This window comes from Anser cygnoides, chromosome 2 (genome assembly GCF_040182565.1).
Source record: "Anser cygnoides isolate HZ-2024a breed goose chromosome 2, Taihu_goose_T2T_genome, whole genome shotgun sequence".
NCBI lineage: Eukaryota > Metazoa > Chordata > Aves > Anseriformes > Anatidae > Anser > Anser cygnoides.
The window spans coordinates 107706355-107725826 of NC_089874.1; the positions used below are offsets into that span (position 1 = coordinate 107706355).

General features: G+C 39.2%; 1 protein-coding gene across 2 annotated transcripts in view; it reads left to right on the forward strand.

Annotated features, from left to right (window-relative positions):
* PTPN2 (protein tyrosine phosphatase non-receptor type 2) overlaps window positions 1-19472 on the forward strand; it is a 33808-nt gene that overhangs the window by 1165 nt on the left and 13171 nt on the right. For both annotated transcript variants that reach the window (XM_066991197.1, XM_066991198.1), the window contains exons 2-6: window positions 1460-1550; window positions 9288-9388; window positions 10078-10176; window positions 11330-11467; window positions 18780-18989. In XM_066991197.1, coding sequence (XP_066847298.1) covers window positions 1460-1550; window positions 9288-9388; window positions 10078-10176; window positions 11330-11467; window positions 18780-18989 — 639 coding nt within the window. The remainder of the gene's footprint in view (window positions 1-1459; window positions 1551-9287; window positions 9389-10077; window positions 10177-11329; window positions 11468-18779; window positions 18990-19472) is intronic.

Sequence of the window (19472 nt, forward strand, 5' to 3'; positions counted from 1 at the left end):
AAGGATGGCAATTCTTTTTAAAACACAATATGTTGGGTCCTGTTCTGGAATAATTAAAAAAAAAAAAAAAAAACTATTTTGGGAGAATTTGGTTGTGAAGGGCTGCCATTTATTCAGTGTGTGTATAGCTGTTCCCAAAGCCTGTAAGCCACGTAAACTAGAGGAGAACACAAGCTCCATTATGTTATACCAAAATAAAAACTTAATTTTGTAATAGATGAAGTGATTTTTATACAGATGCGTGGAGCGTTGGTGCTTGACAGTTGCTGCTCCACACTGTGGTTGAGGTTCTTCACAGACTGTTTTTGCACATAAGTCGTGGCATACAGCAGGCACTAAAAAATGGAGCTTTATTCGATTCCACCAGAAATAAGTCATTTCCACAACAAATAAGCCCTCTATCGTTGTGTTTGTTATCTGGAAGAATCTCGACTACTTAGGAAGTTTTAGAAGCCCCTGTTTGTGGTAGCGGAAGCATAGAGAAGACTGAAGAATGTTTAGTTGTCTTTGGGATTTAGTGATCACATACAGCAACATCATCTAAAAACAAAAAAAATCAAAATATCATTAATTTTATGTAGTGTGCCTGCTGAGATGGCATCAGTACAGAGATATAAAGACACAGTGCAGTTGACTGGAGGCTGCTTGTCAATAGCACTTGAGCTGTGCTTTCACAGTTGTAAATCTGTACCTTAGTTCGAAGTTGTGGAAGAGACGCTCTCACTAGAGGCAAAAAAACCACTCAACATTGAGAATATGTGAGAAGCATTACTCCTTGAAATGGTGTGTAAATGAGTCTGTTTAAAGGTCTTCCAAATGCAGATTATCAAAAGGTTTGCATTAATGCCTGGGAGGAAGCAGGCTGTGATTTCACATTGATACAAGTTGATATTTGTGAGCCTAGAACTGTTCTTTAATACTGGATCATGTCTAATTACAGCTATTTGGGATGAACTGTCAAATGACTTATAATAATTCTGTGGCTATTAATGATTTTATGGCTGCAGTTAACTAGTTCAGCTACCTTTGTAACTGAACTTTGTTTACTCTGCCAGTTGGTGTAGAGGAGCTAGAGTTATACTGCTCTTAGCACCATCTGACTCGTATTTCTGCAGGAGATAACATGCAAATCCAAGGTAAACCCTGGGCACAATCCCTGCTGTTTTCCCCTTTGTTCCTGCTGTATCAGTTGCTTACCAAATTGTGCGTGTGCAAGTCTGTCTTAGTAGCCAAGTGTAGAAAGATCCAAGTGGCAACGGCATGGCCAAGAATGACGCGTGTTTTCTGAGGGAAAGTAGTGTTAGCTGTAATAAAGGTTCGTTTAAAAATGTTATTATATGTATTAATAACTGTGATTAAGCAATTAAGATTCAAAAGCTTTGTGATAGCATGCATAGAACACTAGCCTTACTCTGCTTAGTGTCTTTAAGTAAATTGTATTTTTTTTTGTCTTTTAAAGGAAATTCGACATAAATCCAGTGACTACCCTCATAGAGTTGCAAAATACCCAGAAAACAGAAATCGAAACAGATATAGAGATGTTAGTCCATGTAAGTATCTTTTCCGTATTTACTGCAGTAAACTTTTCAGACTTTTTACTTACCCCCTTCAAACACTGTAGCAAATGCAGCATTGTGGTCCTTGTAGGTTTTATATTATGTTTATTTTTGTAGGCATGTGTCCTCTGATCAATGAATGTGTTTTTTTCTTAACAAAACAACTAACACAAGGGAGAAAAATCTGAAGGTTAAACTCACTGTATTGACTGGAGAATGAGAAGATTGTAAACCATAGTTGTTAGTATATAGGTAAACATTTTTGAGCTGCAAAGCAATTCATATTTTAAAGGTTTTTTTCTTGTAAGGAAGTCATTTAATAGTGCTTTATCTGACAAAAAAAATATCGAAATATCAACATCTGTTGAGCATGGAAATTAAGTTAATAAGTCCTTACTAACACAAACAATTTATTTTAAGACTTTTTTTAAGACTGCGTAGATGGTTCTGCTTGTTTGTGTGGAGAAATGCTATTGGATTTCTACTTTGGCTTTAAAAATGACTTGAGATTTGGTTATTTTGTTCTGTTCAGAGTATGTGTGTAACGACTTTCTATAATTTTCTCAGTGCAAGCAGATATGTTACATAGTGCTTGGTACTTTACTAACTGACATAAAATGGTCTTTGTGGCATAATGTTGTATCTCAGCTGAAAACAACTTTTTTTTTTTTTTTTACTTATTTGCTATTGAAGTGCTGTGGAATTTTTTTAAACAGCGTTTACTTTAAAAACTTTAATCCAGAGTCCTTATAAAAAGACACATGAGCAAAAGATTAGGAATATGTAGTTATAGCTGGAGAAAGCTATCGTAAATCGCTTCCAAAAGGAATAGGAAAAAAATGTAGTACGACCTTAATTTTTCTACAAAATATTGGGGTTGGAACAGGCTAAATGTTTGCGTGTCCTTTCATACTAAGCTTCCCAGAGCAGCGAAATCTCTTGTTACTGGATCTAGAATTTTCGAAGGGCTGCTTATTTATTTGGGGCTTTTTGTGTGAGAGCCTAACGCGAATACCTATTGTAAGATTTGGAGAAGTGCTGAACTCCTTGTTTCCAGTTGAAAGTTGCGGTAACAGCATGTGCACAGCACTTCTCAAAATTCTGCAGAAGGGGTCTCGAACTGAGTCACGCTGGTCAGATAGCAGTGCTGCGTGCTGTGCTGGTTGTTAGGCTGCTGCCAGAATCCTGACTGGCGCGGCGTATTCCCACCTAATGGATCCAGTCTGGCTTAATGCTGAATCTAAGTAGCATACGGCCGTGAAACTGAACCTTGAGTACCGTACACAGCTCCTTTGCTGTGTCTGCGTGGCATTTCCCAGTACCGTCCTGTCTGTGAAGTGTGCGTCTCTGAAGAGGATGCTTCAAGTTCGCTGAGGTTTGTTAGCTTCTGCTCTATGCTCAGCCCGAAATGCCTCTGCTAGGCGTTAGTTGACCTATGCAGAGGGTCTCAGTTTTGCTGTCTTGCTAGAACACAGCATTAGCTTCTTAACCTGTGATAAAAGAGAAACAGAAAGTGAATGAAACATAATCTATGCCTACATAGAGGCGGGGGTTATTAAGAAGAGAAGGCAGGAAATTGGTTTTGAACCCTCGAGACCCAAAGTCTATTCCTGTGTCCATTATACAAGTTCTGTCACAGAAGTTGTAGTAATGTATTTGCCATTTCTGCCATCCATGTATTTCATTTCTTTTAAACAACTGCAGAGAGAATGGCAGCTTACTTTTAAAGTATGTTTTTTTGTTGTTGTTTTTTTTTTCTTGCTCACAGTATGACTTTTACAATAGTGAAGAGCACTCAACGCTTCTGTAATGGCAAAGCCTGCTTCTGGAGTGCTTGTTTAGCCAGGAGGAAATTATGTGACTGCATTGATCCACGGACTCTGTCTCTTTGCTGTTACACAAAAAAATCTAGTCCTGAAGTAGTAGCTGGATTCGGGATGGTATTGAAGTAATGACATACTAGTTGCTGTGAAGTACAACATGATGACCTTGATGGAGCATGTCTCAGTTTTTAGCATACATGAAAGAACAGGGGCTTGAACTGGATTGCCAAAGTAGGCCCGCAGAGCTGGGCACTGTTAGCAAGGCTGTGTGAGGAGAACACAGCAAAACAGTCTTTGAACTAATTACTGCTGCATTTTACATCTGTGTGTTTTCAAATAGGACTCGTAATTGTCTCTGAGACAATAGTAGGAGCTGGCAGGAGAAAGAGACCTGGGAGGGAATATACGATAAATAACATTCCAAGACACCAGGACCTAAACTTCAAAGCAGCTGGGGTAGAAGCTGCGTGGTTAGGCTGCTGTGGAGAGCACATCTAGTCGTGGTGCGTGTATGCAAGGAACCGGCGTAGCAGAAACGTAAGGAGACTCAGTCTTGCACAACCTAACATTCTGGTCCTTCACTTTGTAAACTTTACTGCTACTTAAGTGTTTAACTGCAATAGTGGTGATAACATTCATCTCCCATACCTAAAGGCCTTCAGAGCTAGTCGTTCATACTCTAGCTAATTAAATAAGCATATTATCAGACAGACACGACTTGATGAAAATGTTTTATGCCTCCATAGCCATGAGAAGATGGTTTGTTAGTCTGTGTAGCAGCCAAGCCAGTCTAAAATCCCAGCTGGTACATCTGTAAGAGGAAATGCAAAGATAACTCTGTCTTATGGAAAAGATGTCAACTACAAGTGGAGGAAAAAATGCTTTGGGGTGATTTGGCCCATTTCAACTACAACATACAGGGCAAGTGCGCTGAAACTAATTTGTATGTTGCATCCATTTCTAGGTAGAAGTTTATTTCTGTTAGATGTATAAAGCTACTTGTCTGCCTGTTACAACTGGTTGAGTTTTACAGTCTCCTGTCCGTAGTTACAAGTGTCCGCTTCTTTTGGCTAAAGAGCTGCTGTGTATAAGTTTAGTTGGATAAAAGCTCTCAAGAGTGATTGCCTAGCCAAGAAAACAGTAGTCATGCTGTTTGGTGTTAGTGTAGAACAGGGAGAGCAATATCTTGGCTATGTAGCAGTATTGAAACAGGAAGTTAATCTGAAATAGGTTTGGTTTGACAGCCAGTCATTTCCTGACAGATGAAACCATTTCTCAGAAAACATTGTTCAGAGGAAAATAACTTGTGAGGCTATTATTTTTTATTGATACCTTTAATGGAACTCTTAAGATTTCTGTTACTACTTTCCTTATAAATTTTATCTTTAATTCATCTCAGAAGGGTCTAGTGGCTCAGATTGACTGTAAATACCTTTAGAGATCTGCTTGCAGTGTTCCCAGATTTAGGGTCAGGAGTGAGATCCCATGGATAACATTTGCAGGATATCTTTTCTCCTTCTTTTGGATGGTAGATGGGGGATGACATAAATTAATTTTACCTTCAGCCTTCCTTTGTAATGGGATGTGTAGCCCAGTTTCTTAGGTCTTCTGAAATTTTTCACCAAGTAAATCACGTTACTGTTGGAGGTTCAGAGGTTGTGATTTCCCTGAGGCTGTTAGTAGACTTTGTGTTGGACCTTTCAACCACAGGCTTATGGTAGTCAAAGAAGAAATGCCAGGGAGAGAGGAATGTGGAGAGTATTGTGCTTTACGGGGAACAGACTTGGAGTTGATGTGCTTGGTTTTGCACTTAATGGTGATTAATTATCATCGCAAAATGTTCCCTTTCTGTCCCGCATTTCGAGCGTGTGTGCTGAGAACAGGGCGATGTTCTGTCCAAAATAAGCCTATGAGCTTCTTGTTGTCCGTATTAGAAGCTGGCATCAATGATTTTTCACGATCGAACGGTTGCTTCTGGTAACAAGATGTTCTATACATGGTATAAATAAACCCCGTGTGTTGCTTTTGGAGATATTTCTTAGCTTGGGGTTGGGGGATAGGGGAATTTCCTGGCACATCCTGATCTAAGCTTTAGAATAGAGTAGTCCAGCTGGAAGGGACCTTCAGGGATCATCCAGTCCAACTGCCTGACCTCTTCAGGGCTAGCCAAAAGTTAAAGTGTATTGTTAAGCACATTGTCCAAATATCTCTTAACGCTGACAGGCCTGGGGCATCAACCACCTCGCTAGGAAGCCTGTTCCACCGTTTGACCACCCTCACGGTAAAGAAACTTCTCCTGCTGTCCAGTCTGAACGTCCTCTGGTTCAGACGTTGTTCACTGTTTGTTTGGCTCGCTTTTTGCTCCAGAGTCCTGCTGAGAAGTACCAGGATCCTGAACAGTAGTTAGGGATGCACTTCGGTGTGAATGGGTTTCAGCCAGGGGCTAGCCTTGACTGGTGTATCGACGCGGGGTGGGGGGCAGTCACCTCGCCTTGCCTTTGCCTTAGGCTCCCTCTGAAACGGGATCTGCCTGAGGCTTGTGAGTGTCTGTCCGGTGACATCAGTGAAGTCGGGATCACCCGGCAGCTCGGACAGACTGGATTTAGGCTAGTGAAATGAAGGGGGGGGCTGGTAGGTGGTGAAGAGTCAGGCCGGGCCGTAGGGATGGCTTATCGCTCGTGACTGCGTTGAATCCCCTAAGTAGCATTTCACCCTCCCTTGCTGTAAATAGCACCGTATTTGGCAAGCGAGAGCCGTCTCTCGGACAGAAGATCAGTTTTAAGTTACGCAGCGGTTTCACTTCTAGAAATGCAGTTGTTTTCGAATAAAAACCTTTCATTGACCAACTGCCAGAACTGTATCATGCGAAATGCCGAACGTTCCTATCTCGGTTTTAACTGGAGATGGCACTTTCCTTTCAGCGGGGAGTGGGCAAATGGACGCGTGATGTGAAATCCTGGTCTTTTATGAGACGCAGGGAGTGCTGTCAGTGATAAGAGGGACAGGGTTTCACCTGAAGCGGGTAATAAGAGTTCCCTTATCTCAGGCAGGGTGGTTGCGGCAGTAGTTTTCTTATTGCAGGAGTCAGAATGAGAAGCATTTGTAGGGTTTCCACTTCCTTTTCAGACTGTGTTGAAATAGGGAAATAAACGCTTCAGAAAATGAGTGCTGTATTTTAGCTGTTGTGGGCATGGCAACGTTTAAAGATAAATCTTTTAGATTAGATTTAAGATATGTTTATCATTCATATAAATCAGAAGTACTTTGTAACTGGAAATGACTTACATATGGGAAATACGTTACAGCTAATTCACTATCAAAAGTTGGCTTGCTTCTTTTAATTCAGAAGAGCAAGCCAAGACTTGAATGAGGTTTCTAGGTCATTGTGTCCTTTAGGAACCTTTTCCCTTGAAAGGGAAATCAATATTTGCTAGTGGCTTTCTTTATCCTCTGGGTACGCGGCAGTATTTGGAAGAGCGCCTCTGTTTTGGCTGGGGACGAGGAGGAGGGAGGGAGGGAGGGAGGGCGTCTGCGCATAGAACTAGTTGTGGGTTTTCTTAAACTTTCCAAACTTATTTATAATGTTTACAAAGCAGAACCTAAAAGAGGGAAAAAGTAGGGCCGAAAACGTGTGCAGGCATTGTAGTGTGAAACCTCGGTAGGGCCTCAGCAGTTATCTCCTGGCAGTAATAGAGCAGCTGCTGCCGGGTGATTAAACTGTTAACAGGGCTGGCTTACGTCACCTTTCCGAGAACACTAGTACCGGTATGTGTGATTTACTATAACAAGATCTTAAGTTTTTCCTGTTGGCAGATGACATGTAATATTTACAAAGGTCTTGGTTTCTCTCCAGCAGAAACATTTCAGATAAAGTGATACACGAAAGGAAAAAGTAACACTTTAATTTCCAGAGAAAATAGTGCAAGGGGATATATTGTGCTTTAAAATGTGTCTTAAATCTACCGTCTTGACTTTGATAATATTTTTTACTTCATACAGATGTATCGTAAATTCTTCTAAGACCCCTGAGAGTTAAGATGGTGTTGCCTTTCAGCTGGAATTCTAATGAAAACAGACTAACCCAGTAGCTTTCTCATACTTTTGTATTAAAAATAGCTTTTCAGCACACTTTTATCCTCTGTTTGCATGTGACTGCATGTAAAAGTTAGCAGCTAAAGGGGGTAGATTGACCCCAAACCTTAGTCCTGGGGTGTGTGTGGTGATTTTAAGAAATTAAAGGTTATCCATATCCAAAGAGTAAGTAATAAATAAAAAAAAGTTACGATGAGGCTTGTAAGGGACCTGTGTATAGCTTGGTATCCCCTCTGACAGTTGCCAGTGGCAGATAGCTGAGTATAAAAGCAGATCAAGACATAGTAAATGTATTTTTTCCAGGTTTCCAAAAATTTGGAAGTCGTTTATAGAATAATACGGGCAATTCACAGAACAAGAGGCTACTTCAGTCACTGTTCCCTGATTCCCCACAGCTTTTTGCCTACTGAGGGTCACATTCACGGATTTCTTCTTATGTAAGCCATGTGCTGTATAGCCTGGCAGCAGCACAGGGGATTGATCTGATTTAACTAGCATGGCTGTACAGAATGTGCTAATTAGCGGGTGCTTGCCCAAAGCTCGTGGATTTTGTGCGTTCCATGAGATACTTGGCAAAAGGAAGTTAGGGTTTTGGTGTGGCTGTCTTTCAGCGAGGGTATGGGAGAGGGAAAAGGGGGGCTGACATGTTTTGACAGCAGTTGTGACATAAGGCTGCTTCCTGGGTGAGTTTTGGGGGTTACGCCACGTGAATGTAGGTGAAAAACTGGCACTGCACCCTGCTTCACTCTCAGCTCTGACAGTTGCTTTGTGGAATATCTTTCTGAATTGTGCTGAAGTAACTTGCTTTTTTTTTTCTTTTTCTTTTTAATCCTGCTCTTATAAGCAGCCTGTCTAGGTGGTTGCGCTTCACGGGGTTCACAGTCAGTTGGACCTCAGTACAAGATGTGCAGTTATGGACAAATATTAAACGAAAGATGCTGTTTATTTAATGGGGTCTGATGAGAGGCTGACAAAGGATTATTTACTGTGAACAAGTCTGATTACCGAAATGCCTCCCGGAGGGTGATAAATCGGACTAAAAAGTCCTAAAAAACCGATCACAGTGACTTTTTATTATGCCGTATTTTTGTATGGCAGTCTGATCTTTCTTGTGTTAATGTTAAACTTTTATAAGCAGTCCTTTGACTGCCTCCCTGCCCTCTAAATAGGGGAATTTTCTGTCCTGCCTCTGTAATCATGGGAAAGGTGGAAACCATGTAATTAGATTACACTTCGTTTAATTGGAAGATTTGTTAAATAGGTACATCTTTGCATGTGCCACTTACTTCGTGTTTCTAATTTTCAATTGTGTTAAACAATAAATAATAAGGACAATTAAATTCAACAACGCTTGGTTTGAATTACTGCAAGTAGTTTTTTTTTTTTTGGGCTCTGTCAGTTCATGATTCTACCTTGGCCTGTGAAATTTTAGTTCACTGAAGATCTTGGAATTCTGAACTTAAAGGAAAGCATGCGGTAAAGTGATCTGGTGTAATATGAGAGAATGTTGCCCGTTCTGGGTTGTCGTGCTGTTATATTAAGGAAATACAGCTGTTGAGGGATGGACGTGAGCTGCTTTGGTGCGTGCAAAGGGATTGTTTCATTTTGACCAGTTGGTTTTAGAGAAAAATGGGTATTCCAGTTACTACTCTGCGTTGGAATGCTGAGGGGAGAATAAGATGGGTACGGTTACGTTTGTCATTTGGTTGTTACTGAGGAATTTATTTTCTAATTGCTTGTCACACCTAAGCTTGTCTGTTAGAGAGTATTCATCAAGAGGGTGCATCATTAATTGTTAAGTTTCTTCTAATTTTAGATGATCACAGTCGAGTAAAACTGCAGAACACAGAAAATGACTATATCAATGCAAGCCTAGTGGTCATAGAGGAAGCCCAGAGATACTATATTTTAACGCAGGTAAGCCATACCAATTAGTAAGTAGTACGGGGATTGGAAACATGGGAGAGATGGATTTGTACGGTGGCAACTTACATTCGGAGGATTCTTTGTCACTGGATTATATACCTCATACTAACTGCCTGTTTGATCTAGCTGTTAACACATTTTATATTTTAATAAAAAGGTAAAGGGAATATTCAAGTATATGTAGTTAACTATGTATAAAGCTTTTCAAATATTTCTTGTTCTTCAGGAAATAGGACTTTATACTTCTATACTCTCAAATGTAAACATGAATTTTGAAATAAGGTGTAGAAGGTGTTTTATACTTTTATACTCCTGAAAGTTTTATACTTTTAGACTTTCACTTGTTATAAGTGTAAAAGTATAAAACAATACTTCTACCCCCTACTTCATCTTGTTCTCTTGAGTGCCTGCAGTATCTTTTCTTCTAACTGCGTAACAGTGTTGCTGCCCAAATTAAAACATTCCTTCCGGGAGTTTTTACTGTTTTCTTTAAACTTCAAATACTTGGATGATATGGGCAGTATGGTTGCTTTCCTGCGTGTCTTTTCTGTCATTTTGTTAATACTTTGTTTAAACTTTTCAGACAGGCTTTTTCTTGTTTGACACAGTGACGTGTTAACTATGTTCAAACGCTGCTTTACCTATGCATTCTCTCTCACATTTTTCTCTTTACCACACAGGGTCCACTGCCTAACACATGTTGTCATTTCTGGTTAATGGTGTGGCAACAAAAAACCAAAGCAGTTGTCATGCTGAACAGGATTGTCGAAAAAGAATCGGTAAGTGGTGTTAGACATTTTACATACGTGGCTCACTTTACAACTTTAATATAGTTGAACTTTTGGTGTGTTAAAAGAATCAACAAACTTTCAGGTTGGTGGAGTATTTACTGTACCATGAAAGAAGTGATGGAGCTAAGACAAAATTCATTTCAGTAGAAACAACATGTAATAAATTTACATCCAGAAAGGTGAGAGTAAGGTGTTGAGAAAGGAGAGTGTAGAGACAGAAGTAAGATGGAGTAGAAGCAGTGGAATATCTTCTAGAACAAAACTGAGGGTGGGCAAACAAGTTTGAATTAACTCTTTAGATTATTTCTTTTGAATGTTGTAGAGCAGTGTTGTTTTTGTACAGCAACAGCAAGTGTTTATAACAGTGGAGGCAAGCTGCTGCCACCGACCAGTTTGACAACTGGTCTAATTATTTTTGATTCCTTACAACTGATGGTACATGTGCAGAATATATCAATTTTCTGTTACTATATAGTTTTTCTACTAATGTGCCGAAAACCACTGTAAGTTTTAATTATAAATACATGTCACTTTGATTTGTGGGTTGTTTTCTTTTTCCTGTCCCCAGAGTGGATTTGTTAGCAAAAAGTATTTGACTAGCCCATAAAAAAGTCACTTTTTTCCTACACAAAAAAATTTCCTGTGGTAAGCTTAAGTGCAGGGCAAGAGGAATAAAGGACAAGGAACAGTTCTGCATTGTTTGTTCATTCTTTGGTTTCACTAGAATCTTCCAGTTTTCAGCTAGACTTGGGAAAATTGGCACGATGTGTTGCATCACTTCTGTAAATGTGCAGATGTCCATGTTGGAAGTGCAGGGGAAAAATGTTGAAGCAGCTGAGTATAGATCTCTGTCCGCTGTAGAGGACTAGGTAGAAAGAGTGGGGAGAGTGAGAATGGTTAAGGTATGTCTCAAAATGTGCTAGAACTGAGATAGAAGCTGGAATGCATAACAGCAATTAAAACAGTCGTCATAATTTGGCTGTAAACATGATGGAGTTTGAGAATTCCTCAAACTAGGAGCAGATAATATGCACTTGAGTTTACTGTGTTATATAACAGGATCTCAGAATCTGCTAATGTGAAGCCCAAGATGCTAGGATACTTAACCAACTTTTTTTTCTTTCTTTTTTTAATAACTTAGGTGAAATGTGCACAGTACTGGCCAACAAAAGAAGAGGATGTTATGACATTTAGTGAAACAGGTTTCCGTGTGAGGCTAGTATCTGAAGACGTCAAATCCTATTACACAGTACATCTACTTCAGTTAGAAAATATCAACGTAAGCTTTTCTCAGCCTGTACATCTCACATTCCTAGCCTTAAACACATAATGAAAACTGTTAAGCATACTATCACTGCAGGTTTGATTGAGCTTTTACACTAAAAATTTTAATGCATTTTGTTTCTGATAACGTTGCAGATGTAAGTGTGGCGTATAAGCAAGTGAGCAAACGTCAGTCTATGTGTTAGGAGATAACGCCTTCAGCATTTATCTGCACTTCTGTTTTCCATTTGACAGTACTTTAGCATGCTGAATTGTAATTGATGGTAGCGGTGATCCTAAGAGGAGCTGTAAGAAATACCCTAAAAGGAGGAACCTAGGATTTGAAGTTTCTGATTTCTTTTGACTATCAGAAATCATACTCAGTAATTACTGGGTTTTTAATGGGACTGTAATTTACCACATAATTTCAGTCCAGCTAACTAAGTTTGGGGGTTGGGGGGAATTACCACCTGTAGATAGGTAACTTTATCTCCTCTTGCTTACCTCCCCTTTTGCTCCACAGGACCAACCATCCTTTTCTCTTAAAAATTAAGCACTTTGACAATTTAATCAAGTTAAGCACAAAAAAATTGTTCCTGGCCTGAGCTTGGGTTGGAATTTGCTGCTTCTGTTTCAGAGCTGAAGACAGGATTGAAGAGCTTGTCTGTTTGTTCCAGCTATGTCTTGTAAGATATTCTCTCTCCCTATAAACCTTGCCTTATATTAATTGAAAGTGATCGTATGGCAAGTTTTATTCAAGGTTGTCTTGTCAGTGGATTTGGGAAAGGAAAGCTTGAAGATATCTTTTTGCATGTTTTTTTATACAACTAAATCTTCACACATTTGATCAAAATTATTTGAATTTATAGTAACTACTAATGGTACTTTTGAAATAAGTACCATTCGTTTGTTAATCTGAAACCTCCCTCACGAGATCAACATGATAAAACTTGGCATGTTGTTCCTTGATCTATTCGATGTACGAAGATCTTTATGCAGTTCTGTCCTCCTGAGTTGGAGCATTTCTGTCTAGTTGTTGGTTTATTAACAGCAAAGGCTAAGAAAAGAGGAGTAGTGTTTGCAAGATAGCATCTGAGAAAGAATAACTCTCCTTTTTGGAAAGGTGAGACAAGTTTTCCTAATTGTCAAAAAGGCTTTTTTGTGGAATTGTTTGGCTGACATTGGCATGTAATCTTGGACTTCCTATTTTTAAAGGATACAATTTTCATGATAAATGACATAACATTAGTTGGAAAATGCAAAAATCACATGAGGAAGGGCACAACTTATACTGTAGGCGATGTTTTGATTTAAAGCTATTCAGCACTTAAATTTCTGGGTTTACTTTGGACTGTTAATGCAGGCCCATCAGTGTTGTATAGACATTCTTCTATGTCATTTAACTCACTGTTACAAATACTTGGCAAATGTGTTTTACTGAATTTTTATTTTAATACCCTGGTGCTCCTATAAAGCTCCATGAATATTAATTCCAAATAATATTTTGTATATAAAGCAGCTAGAAGAAACAGAACATACTCGGTTACTCAAACAGGAAAAATGCATAGTTCCCAGAATAACACTGCAAATGTTAAGTGAAGCCTTTTGTAAAAATTTGATAAGTTTTCAGTAAAAACTAGTGGGAATCCAGTATCTGCAGTGGCTTGAAATGTGAGCTTAACTATGTTTATGCAACTTACTCTGGAGGGTGCTTTTGTGGGGACAGAATAGTAAACCATTTAGCCACTTGATGCCTGGAATATAAGATGAGTCACAAATAAAATTCTGCTCTGAGTTCCAAGAATACTTAAGAAATTTTACTATTTCCATGAAAATACAGAGAGCTGAAATTGTCTTTACAATATAGCCATTATGATCTCAAGTAATTTATTTGTATTACTACAACAGATCTCTCTTAATAGACAAGCAAAATAAATATGTATGAAAACGTGTTTTATGTTCTTACCACTGAAACAAAACCTCTGACTATATATGTTTTTTATTTCCTTCTTGTTAAAGAGCAGTTAGAAATAGAGGTGGGCTTGGGGGTGGTGTTTGTTTTTTAGGTTTAGGTCATGACATTTGACAGTTAGATTTGTTTAGATCTGTTCTAGGCAAATGTTTGTTATTGCTGTTGCTGCTGGGATTGACCAAAAACTTAGAGATTGTTTATTGATGTTTTTCCAGAAGTTTTGAAAATATTTTAATGTGCTTTGTTTTGCTTGTGATCGTTGCAGAGCTTTCTTATTTTTTGCTTGAGCTGGTCTGTGTTTTTAGAATATAGAAGGGCAGCTTCTAATTCCTACCGTGGTGTGCTGCGTGTCCTCCATCGCTTTGTTTGTGTCAGGTGCCTGCTGAAAGTTAACCACTGCTTTCTGCTGTGAGTGTTCAGAGTCGCGACTCTCCTTGAGGAAAGACCGAACGTGAAGGCTTCTGCAAACCCTTCCCTGTGTTGGAAGATAGGGACAGAAGAAAATACTGTGCTTTCATTAAAAATCTGTAGTCGTTTACTCGAGAAACTATTGCCTGTCTGCAAGTTGAAGTAAAGTCTCCAAGGGTACTGGAGAACGTGATAGGTGTTTTTGAGAGCCTTTTTTAAAATCTGTAAAATCATCTTAGCGGATAGAGTGACTAAGGTTGGTGACTGTCATATTCTGGGCGAATCGTTAGGTGTTCATAGCTAATTTCTGTAAGGTTCCACCTTGTATTGCATATGTTATTTTATTTATTACTCCTTGTAGCTTTCCTTGTGACAAGTGAATTATATGGTATTCGGAGAGAGAGAACCTGTATTTCCAGTAACTGCTGGTGTGGTAGCCAGGTAGCGTGGAGAAGGGTGCAGTGTGATTTGCCTGCTGAGTATAGCGTACCGAATGCTGGTGAGCAAAAAGGGACTGGGTTGGTGCTGGGGAATACAGGGGAGCTATGGGAGAGCAGTTTTCCCTCAGTATTTGAGGGAAACCGGAGATGGGCTGGGTGTGGAAATGAAGCAGTGGAAAGGAATCAAAATTGCTAGTGGAACCTAGATGAAAGAGTCTCAGGCTGGTTTCCTAGAAATAGGAGCAAATACGAGTACGGCTGAAGGGGTTTGCAAAGAAGACAGTTGCTGGAAGAGAAAGGACTGGAAGAAGTAAACGACATTTGTTGCAACACTGGTGGTAGGAGACCTTAGAGGAAGGTCTGTTGTAATAAATTCCGGATGGAATCGTGAGTCTTCTGCAAAGAGCAAACATTTGGAGGAAAAAAAAGAAGTAGCAAAATGGATTCTCAACACAGTGCAAAGCCTCTGTGTGTCTGTTGCTCTTAGGTGGAGGTGACATAAGACTGCTTCGTGTGCTTTTTGCACCAGCGCTGGCTGGTGCTTCCTGGTTCACCCCCAGGATCAGTGTAGTTCAGGAAGATGATAAGCTTAGAATTGCTGATGATTTCATTTACGATGTCCAAAACTTTAAATGTACTGAGAAGGCATTTTGCTTCTGGAGCAATCTAGTGGCAGGCAGTGTTCTGGTATCTTGTGGAATCCTTGTATATGGAAGTGTGTGCATGTGTATATACACATAAAATCAGAAATTCCTTCAAAGCACTGTAGCAATTATATATAATTTTTGCTGTTGTGGCTCTATATGTGTAATTGCTATAGTGGCTTGAGGGAATTTCTGAAACATGGCATACACTTGCTTTTAAACTTGCGGGGAGTTTTCATACCATTTTCACAAATTGCAGGAGGGATTAGTTCTGCTTCTCATGACCACAGAAAGAAGACTGAGATGTTAGGAAAAATATTGCTGCCTAACAAGAAAGGAGAACCCAGACTCTTGCATGTCAAAGAGTTTTGCAGATTTTAATGGACATAACTATTAATCATATTGAGTTGCAGGCTATGTACTAGTTACTGAAAAACAGAATGTTTGCAAGGAATATTTGGCTCCATTGTCCTGTTACTATTTTTATATACATTTTCAAAATTATTTTGCCAGGCTTTCTAATGAAGAAACAGAAAACCTTGTGGTAAAAGTTGATTAATATTTTGAACGTCAGTGCTTAGCTCATTACCCCCAGAGGACGCCTTCTCGTTTTTATATGATCAAATTAATTGTTAATGCACTTGAGGCTTGAGTGATAAGTACAGGACCACCGATGGGCTGTAGGTGTATTTTTATTCCTTCGTCTGTTAGACCATTGCAATAGCCTGTAAACTATGAAGTCGTCTTGTAAAGTGTGTGTGAAATTTGTCAGACTGGTGTTTTCTGTCTTCACCTACATGACACTGAAGGCATGAACTTCTCTGAGCATTTTCATAGTATTTCATTCCTTTTCATGCTCTCGGGTGACTGAACAACCTGAAGTTGTTCTGAGATATTTGTACCCTTTTTGTTTTGGATGATTTGACACTAACTGTAAAAAGATTGTGATAAGGCTCGTTGTGTTGCAAGTTCATCTGATTGCGTTATATCATTTTTCTGCTCGAGTCCTTGTGTAGATGTTTGCTCGTATTTTGGTGTTGCTGCCAGTGTTGCCAGCAGTCAGTGGAGAACCTGCGCAGTGTGGTGATAACTTTCCAAGTTAACTGGTTTTAGCAGTGCTAGTTATTTGCTGTAAGCTTATCTCAGTATTTCGTGAATTTTTTTCTGGAATGGTTTGACACTTATTGAAGCTGTCTGTTTTAATGTTGTCCCATAATTTTTCTAGGAGTTCTTCAAGTAGCTGGTCTTAAGGAATAAATTTTGCAAGAATATGTTGTAGTTACTTTAGATAAGCTGGTTCTCAGTTCTTAAGCAGAAAAGCATCCCATGCATAGAAGAATTTATACTATTTATATATCTATAAAATTTGTACTACTTGTCTGAATCTTGAAGCCCAGCTTTTTTCTTTAAAATAATATCTGGCTTCTTGATAACATTTTAAATAAAACTGGTTGTTCCTGAAATCAAGTTTCTGTTGGTCAACAGTTGTGAATCTTCAGCAAGCCAAACCTCTCTAGAGTCTTGCACGAATTCATGTAAGTGATACCTGTGGTGCAGGCTAGCCACATCGCCTAGTAACGGGGGAGTTCTCTAAGAAAGAATGGTGCAGATATTCACATAAAGACAGGATTTCAGTTGTACAGCTTGACTGCCAAGCACCACTTGAAAGAGTTTTTCTGTTTGAGAGAAAATGTGGGAGGTTTGAAATAGTCAAATGGGATTTGGCTGTACTGCAAGTTCAAAGAACACCAGCCAGTTTCAGTGCTCTGAAATCGGAATTGCAAAGGAAGATGAAGAGACTAGATATTTTTAAATGAGCTGAAGCGAAGGAAAATCGTGGAAGGGATAAAGGTTTTTTTTTAAAAAAAAAAAAAAAGGGATAAAAAAAAAGTAATTCTGTGGGCTAGAGCTGTATGAGATGTACAGCAGCAGTTACATCCTTCCTTTAGGTACACCTATTCTCAGATTAGTAGTGTATGTGCAGGGTGATGCTTGGGCATGTGCATGAAGCACTACGGGTGTTTCGTTTTGTTTTAGGATGAGGATACATCTAGTGCTTGTTACAGCCTAGGATTAAAAAAAAACAAACACACAGATCACCTGTATTTTTAACAGATAGGTGATAGTTTTGTCATCTTGAGGTATAAGGGAGGCTTTCTATTTAAAAATCTTGGCGGGGGGATTATTAATTACCACTTAAAGGATCATCTAGATTCAGAAGAAACAACTTTAAATTTCTCTTTACCTAATACATATGTTTACCTCCTCTCCCTGGTTTTCCTTTCTTTTGTTTGTAAATCAATGAATTATTTTTCTTAGAAATGGGGGAAATTGCTTAGCATGTTGCCTTCTTTAAGATTTTATAATTTCCAGATTTCTTACAAAGAATATACCTCCTTCGTGATGCTTAAAAAAATCAGTCATTTCAGTTCATAAGTGAGTTAACTCACTACTTGGAAAACTAGATACAGAAGACCAGTAATATCTCAGCAGAAAACACAAACTTTTAAAAATACTTTGCTTCAGACAAGTAAGAAAGGGAAATCACCACTGTATTTATACAATTTAGGAGGCTTTGGTAGATTTTTTCCCTTTGAAATCTCACTGCATACTCACATACCAAATATGATGGTTCAGACTCTGTTGTCCATGTTAAGCTCTTAGCCAAAAGACGAACTATTCCTGCAGAATGTGCGTTTGAGAATGACTGAAGTCATGCCAATGTTCCCTGTTTTCTTTGAAAGTATATTCAGTCTTGCAGCATCAGGCATCGAAGGCAAAAGACAAAATGTGAGACTAATTTCTTACTGTGGTTAACTATGAATTGAATAATTTTAGTTTCACAAAGGATTTTCATAAGTTGTCCCTTACAAGAAGTTAAAACAGGCCGAGCAGGAGAAGAACTGTAGAACTTACTTGAATTGCATAGATATATTTTGTTGGTGCTGAAAAAGAAAACTGGATTTTCTGAATATCTTGACATCTTAAGTCTACTTCTGTTTCAAATTTGTGGAGGTTTAAATCTGTGGAAAACCAGATGAAATGGAGGGATGGTAAAAATAAAGAAACCTTTCTAAAAATCATGAACTAAATTGGTGATCAAATTTTCTCAAAATTGCTGTAAAAACAAAAGAAGGGAGGCGAGGAGTAGCGCTGAACAGCACTTCTGAAGTGAGTTCTGTACAGATATGATCCAAATTTGTGATCAGAGCTTTTCAGGGTATGTGCAGACTCTCTCACTGTCATTTCATTACTTGCACTTAGTTGGTCATGTTCACAGAGAGAGGGGAAAACGTTGCGTTGTGTTAAAATCTGTATTTCCTTACACCCCGTGAATGCTTCAAGCTGGGTCTAGCAGCCTGGGCACTACAGGCCTTTGCCACAAAGCTTCCTGCTACTCTGTGGCATCGCTAGTATAAAGGAGATGCTGATACTCTGATACCTCTTGGTGTTAAAACTTGCTCTGAACAGGAGCGGAGAGTGCTTACAATGCTGATGGGTATTTTTTCAGTCCTGTCAATGCTAGCAGCCTCGTAACTTGCTGTCAGCCATTAAGCTGCATTAATGGCTGAAAAAGGGATATTTGGGGGCAAGCAGTAAAGCAAACAAAATGTAACACTGGAAGTCTGAAAAGAGGAAAAAATGTTTGGTAATAATTGCAAAGGGGAAAAACTACTAACGTGGATGAGGAGCTGCTTCAAATGGCGCTGTTGGGTGTCCTCCAACAGCAAGATACTGGGTTGTTTGTCTACGCGGGAGGTTTGAAATAGAGAGTAGCTATTGATTTGGATTGGGGAAATGTGTGCTAACTAAACAAACATTGAGTACTCTCCAGTTGCATTGTTTGTTTGTTTTCACTTCTAGAGTGGTGAGTCCAGGATGATATCTCATTTTCATTATACTACGTGGCCAGATTTTGGAGTTCCTGAGTCCCCAGCTTCATTCCTCAACTTCCTTTTTAAAGTCAGAGAATCTGGCTCACTAAGTCCTGAGCATGGACCTGCAGTAGTTCACTGTAGTGCTGGGATAGGACGATCCGGCACATTTTCATTAGTAGACACTTGTCTTGTTCTGGTAAGTGATCAGTTGTTTTCTGTTACCACTTCCCTTCTCCTGACACCCTGCCTTTCTACCCCACGTGGGCTTTTTGGTTGGAAGGCTTTAGAAGCGCTTAAGTTAATGACGCATCAGTGAAAACTTCAGTTAAGGCATCACACTTCTTTTTTTCTTCACGTTTTAATAGCTTAAAAACACAAGCCTTGAAATATATTTACAAATCCATCTTGAAGAACTTTACACATTTTCACAGCTTCCTGGAAAGTAAATAGGAAGCACTCTTTTACGTGAGATTCACAGATTCACAGATTTCTCTAGGTTGGAAGAGACCTCAAGATCATCGAGTCCAACCTCCGACCTAACACTAAGTACTCCACTAAACCATATCCCTAAGCTCTACATCTAAACGTCTTTTAAAGACCTCCAGGGATGGTGACTCCACCACCTCCCTGGGCAGCCCGTTCCAATGCTTAATAACCCTTTCGGTAAAGAAGTACTTCC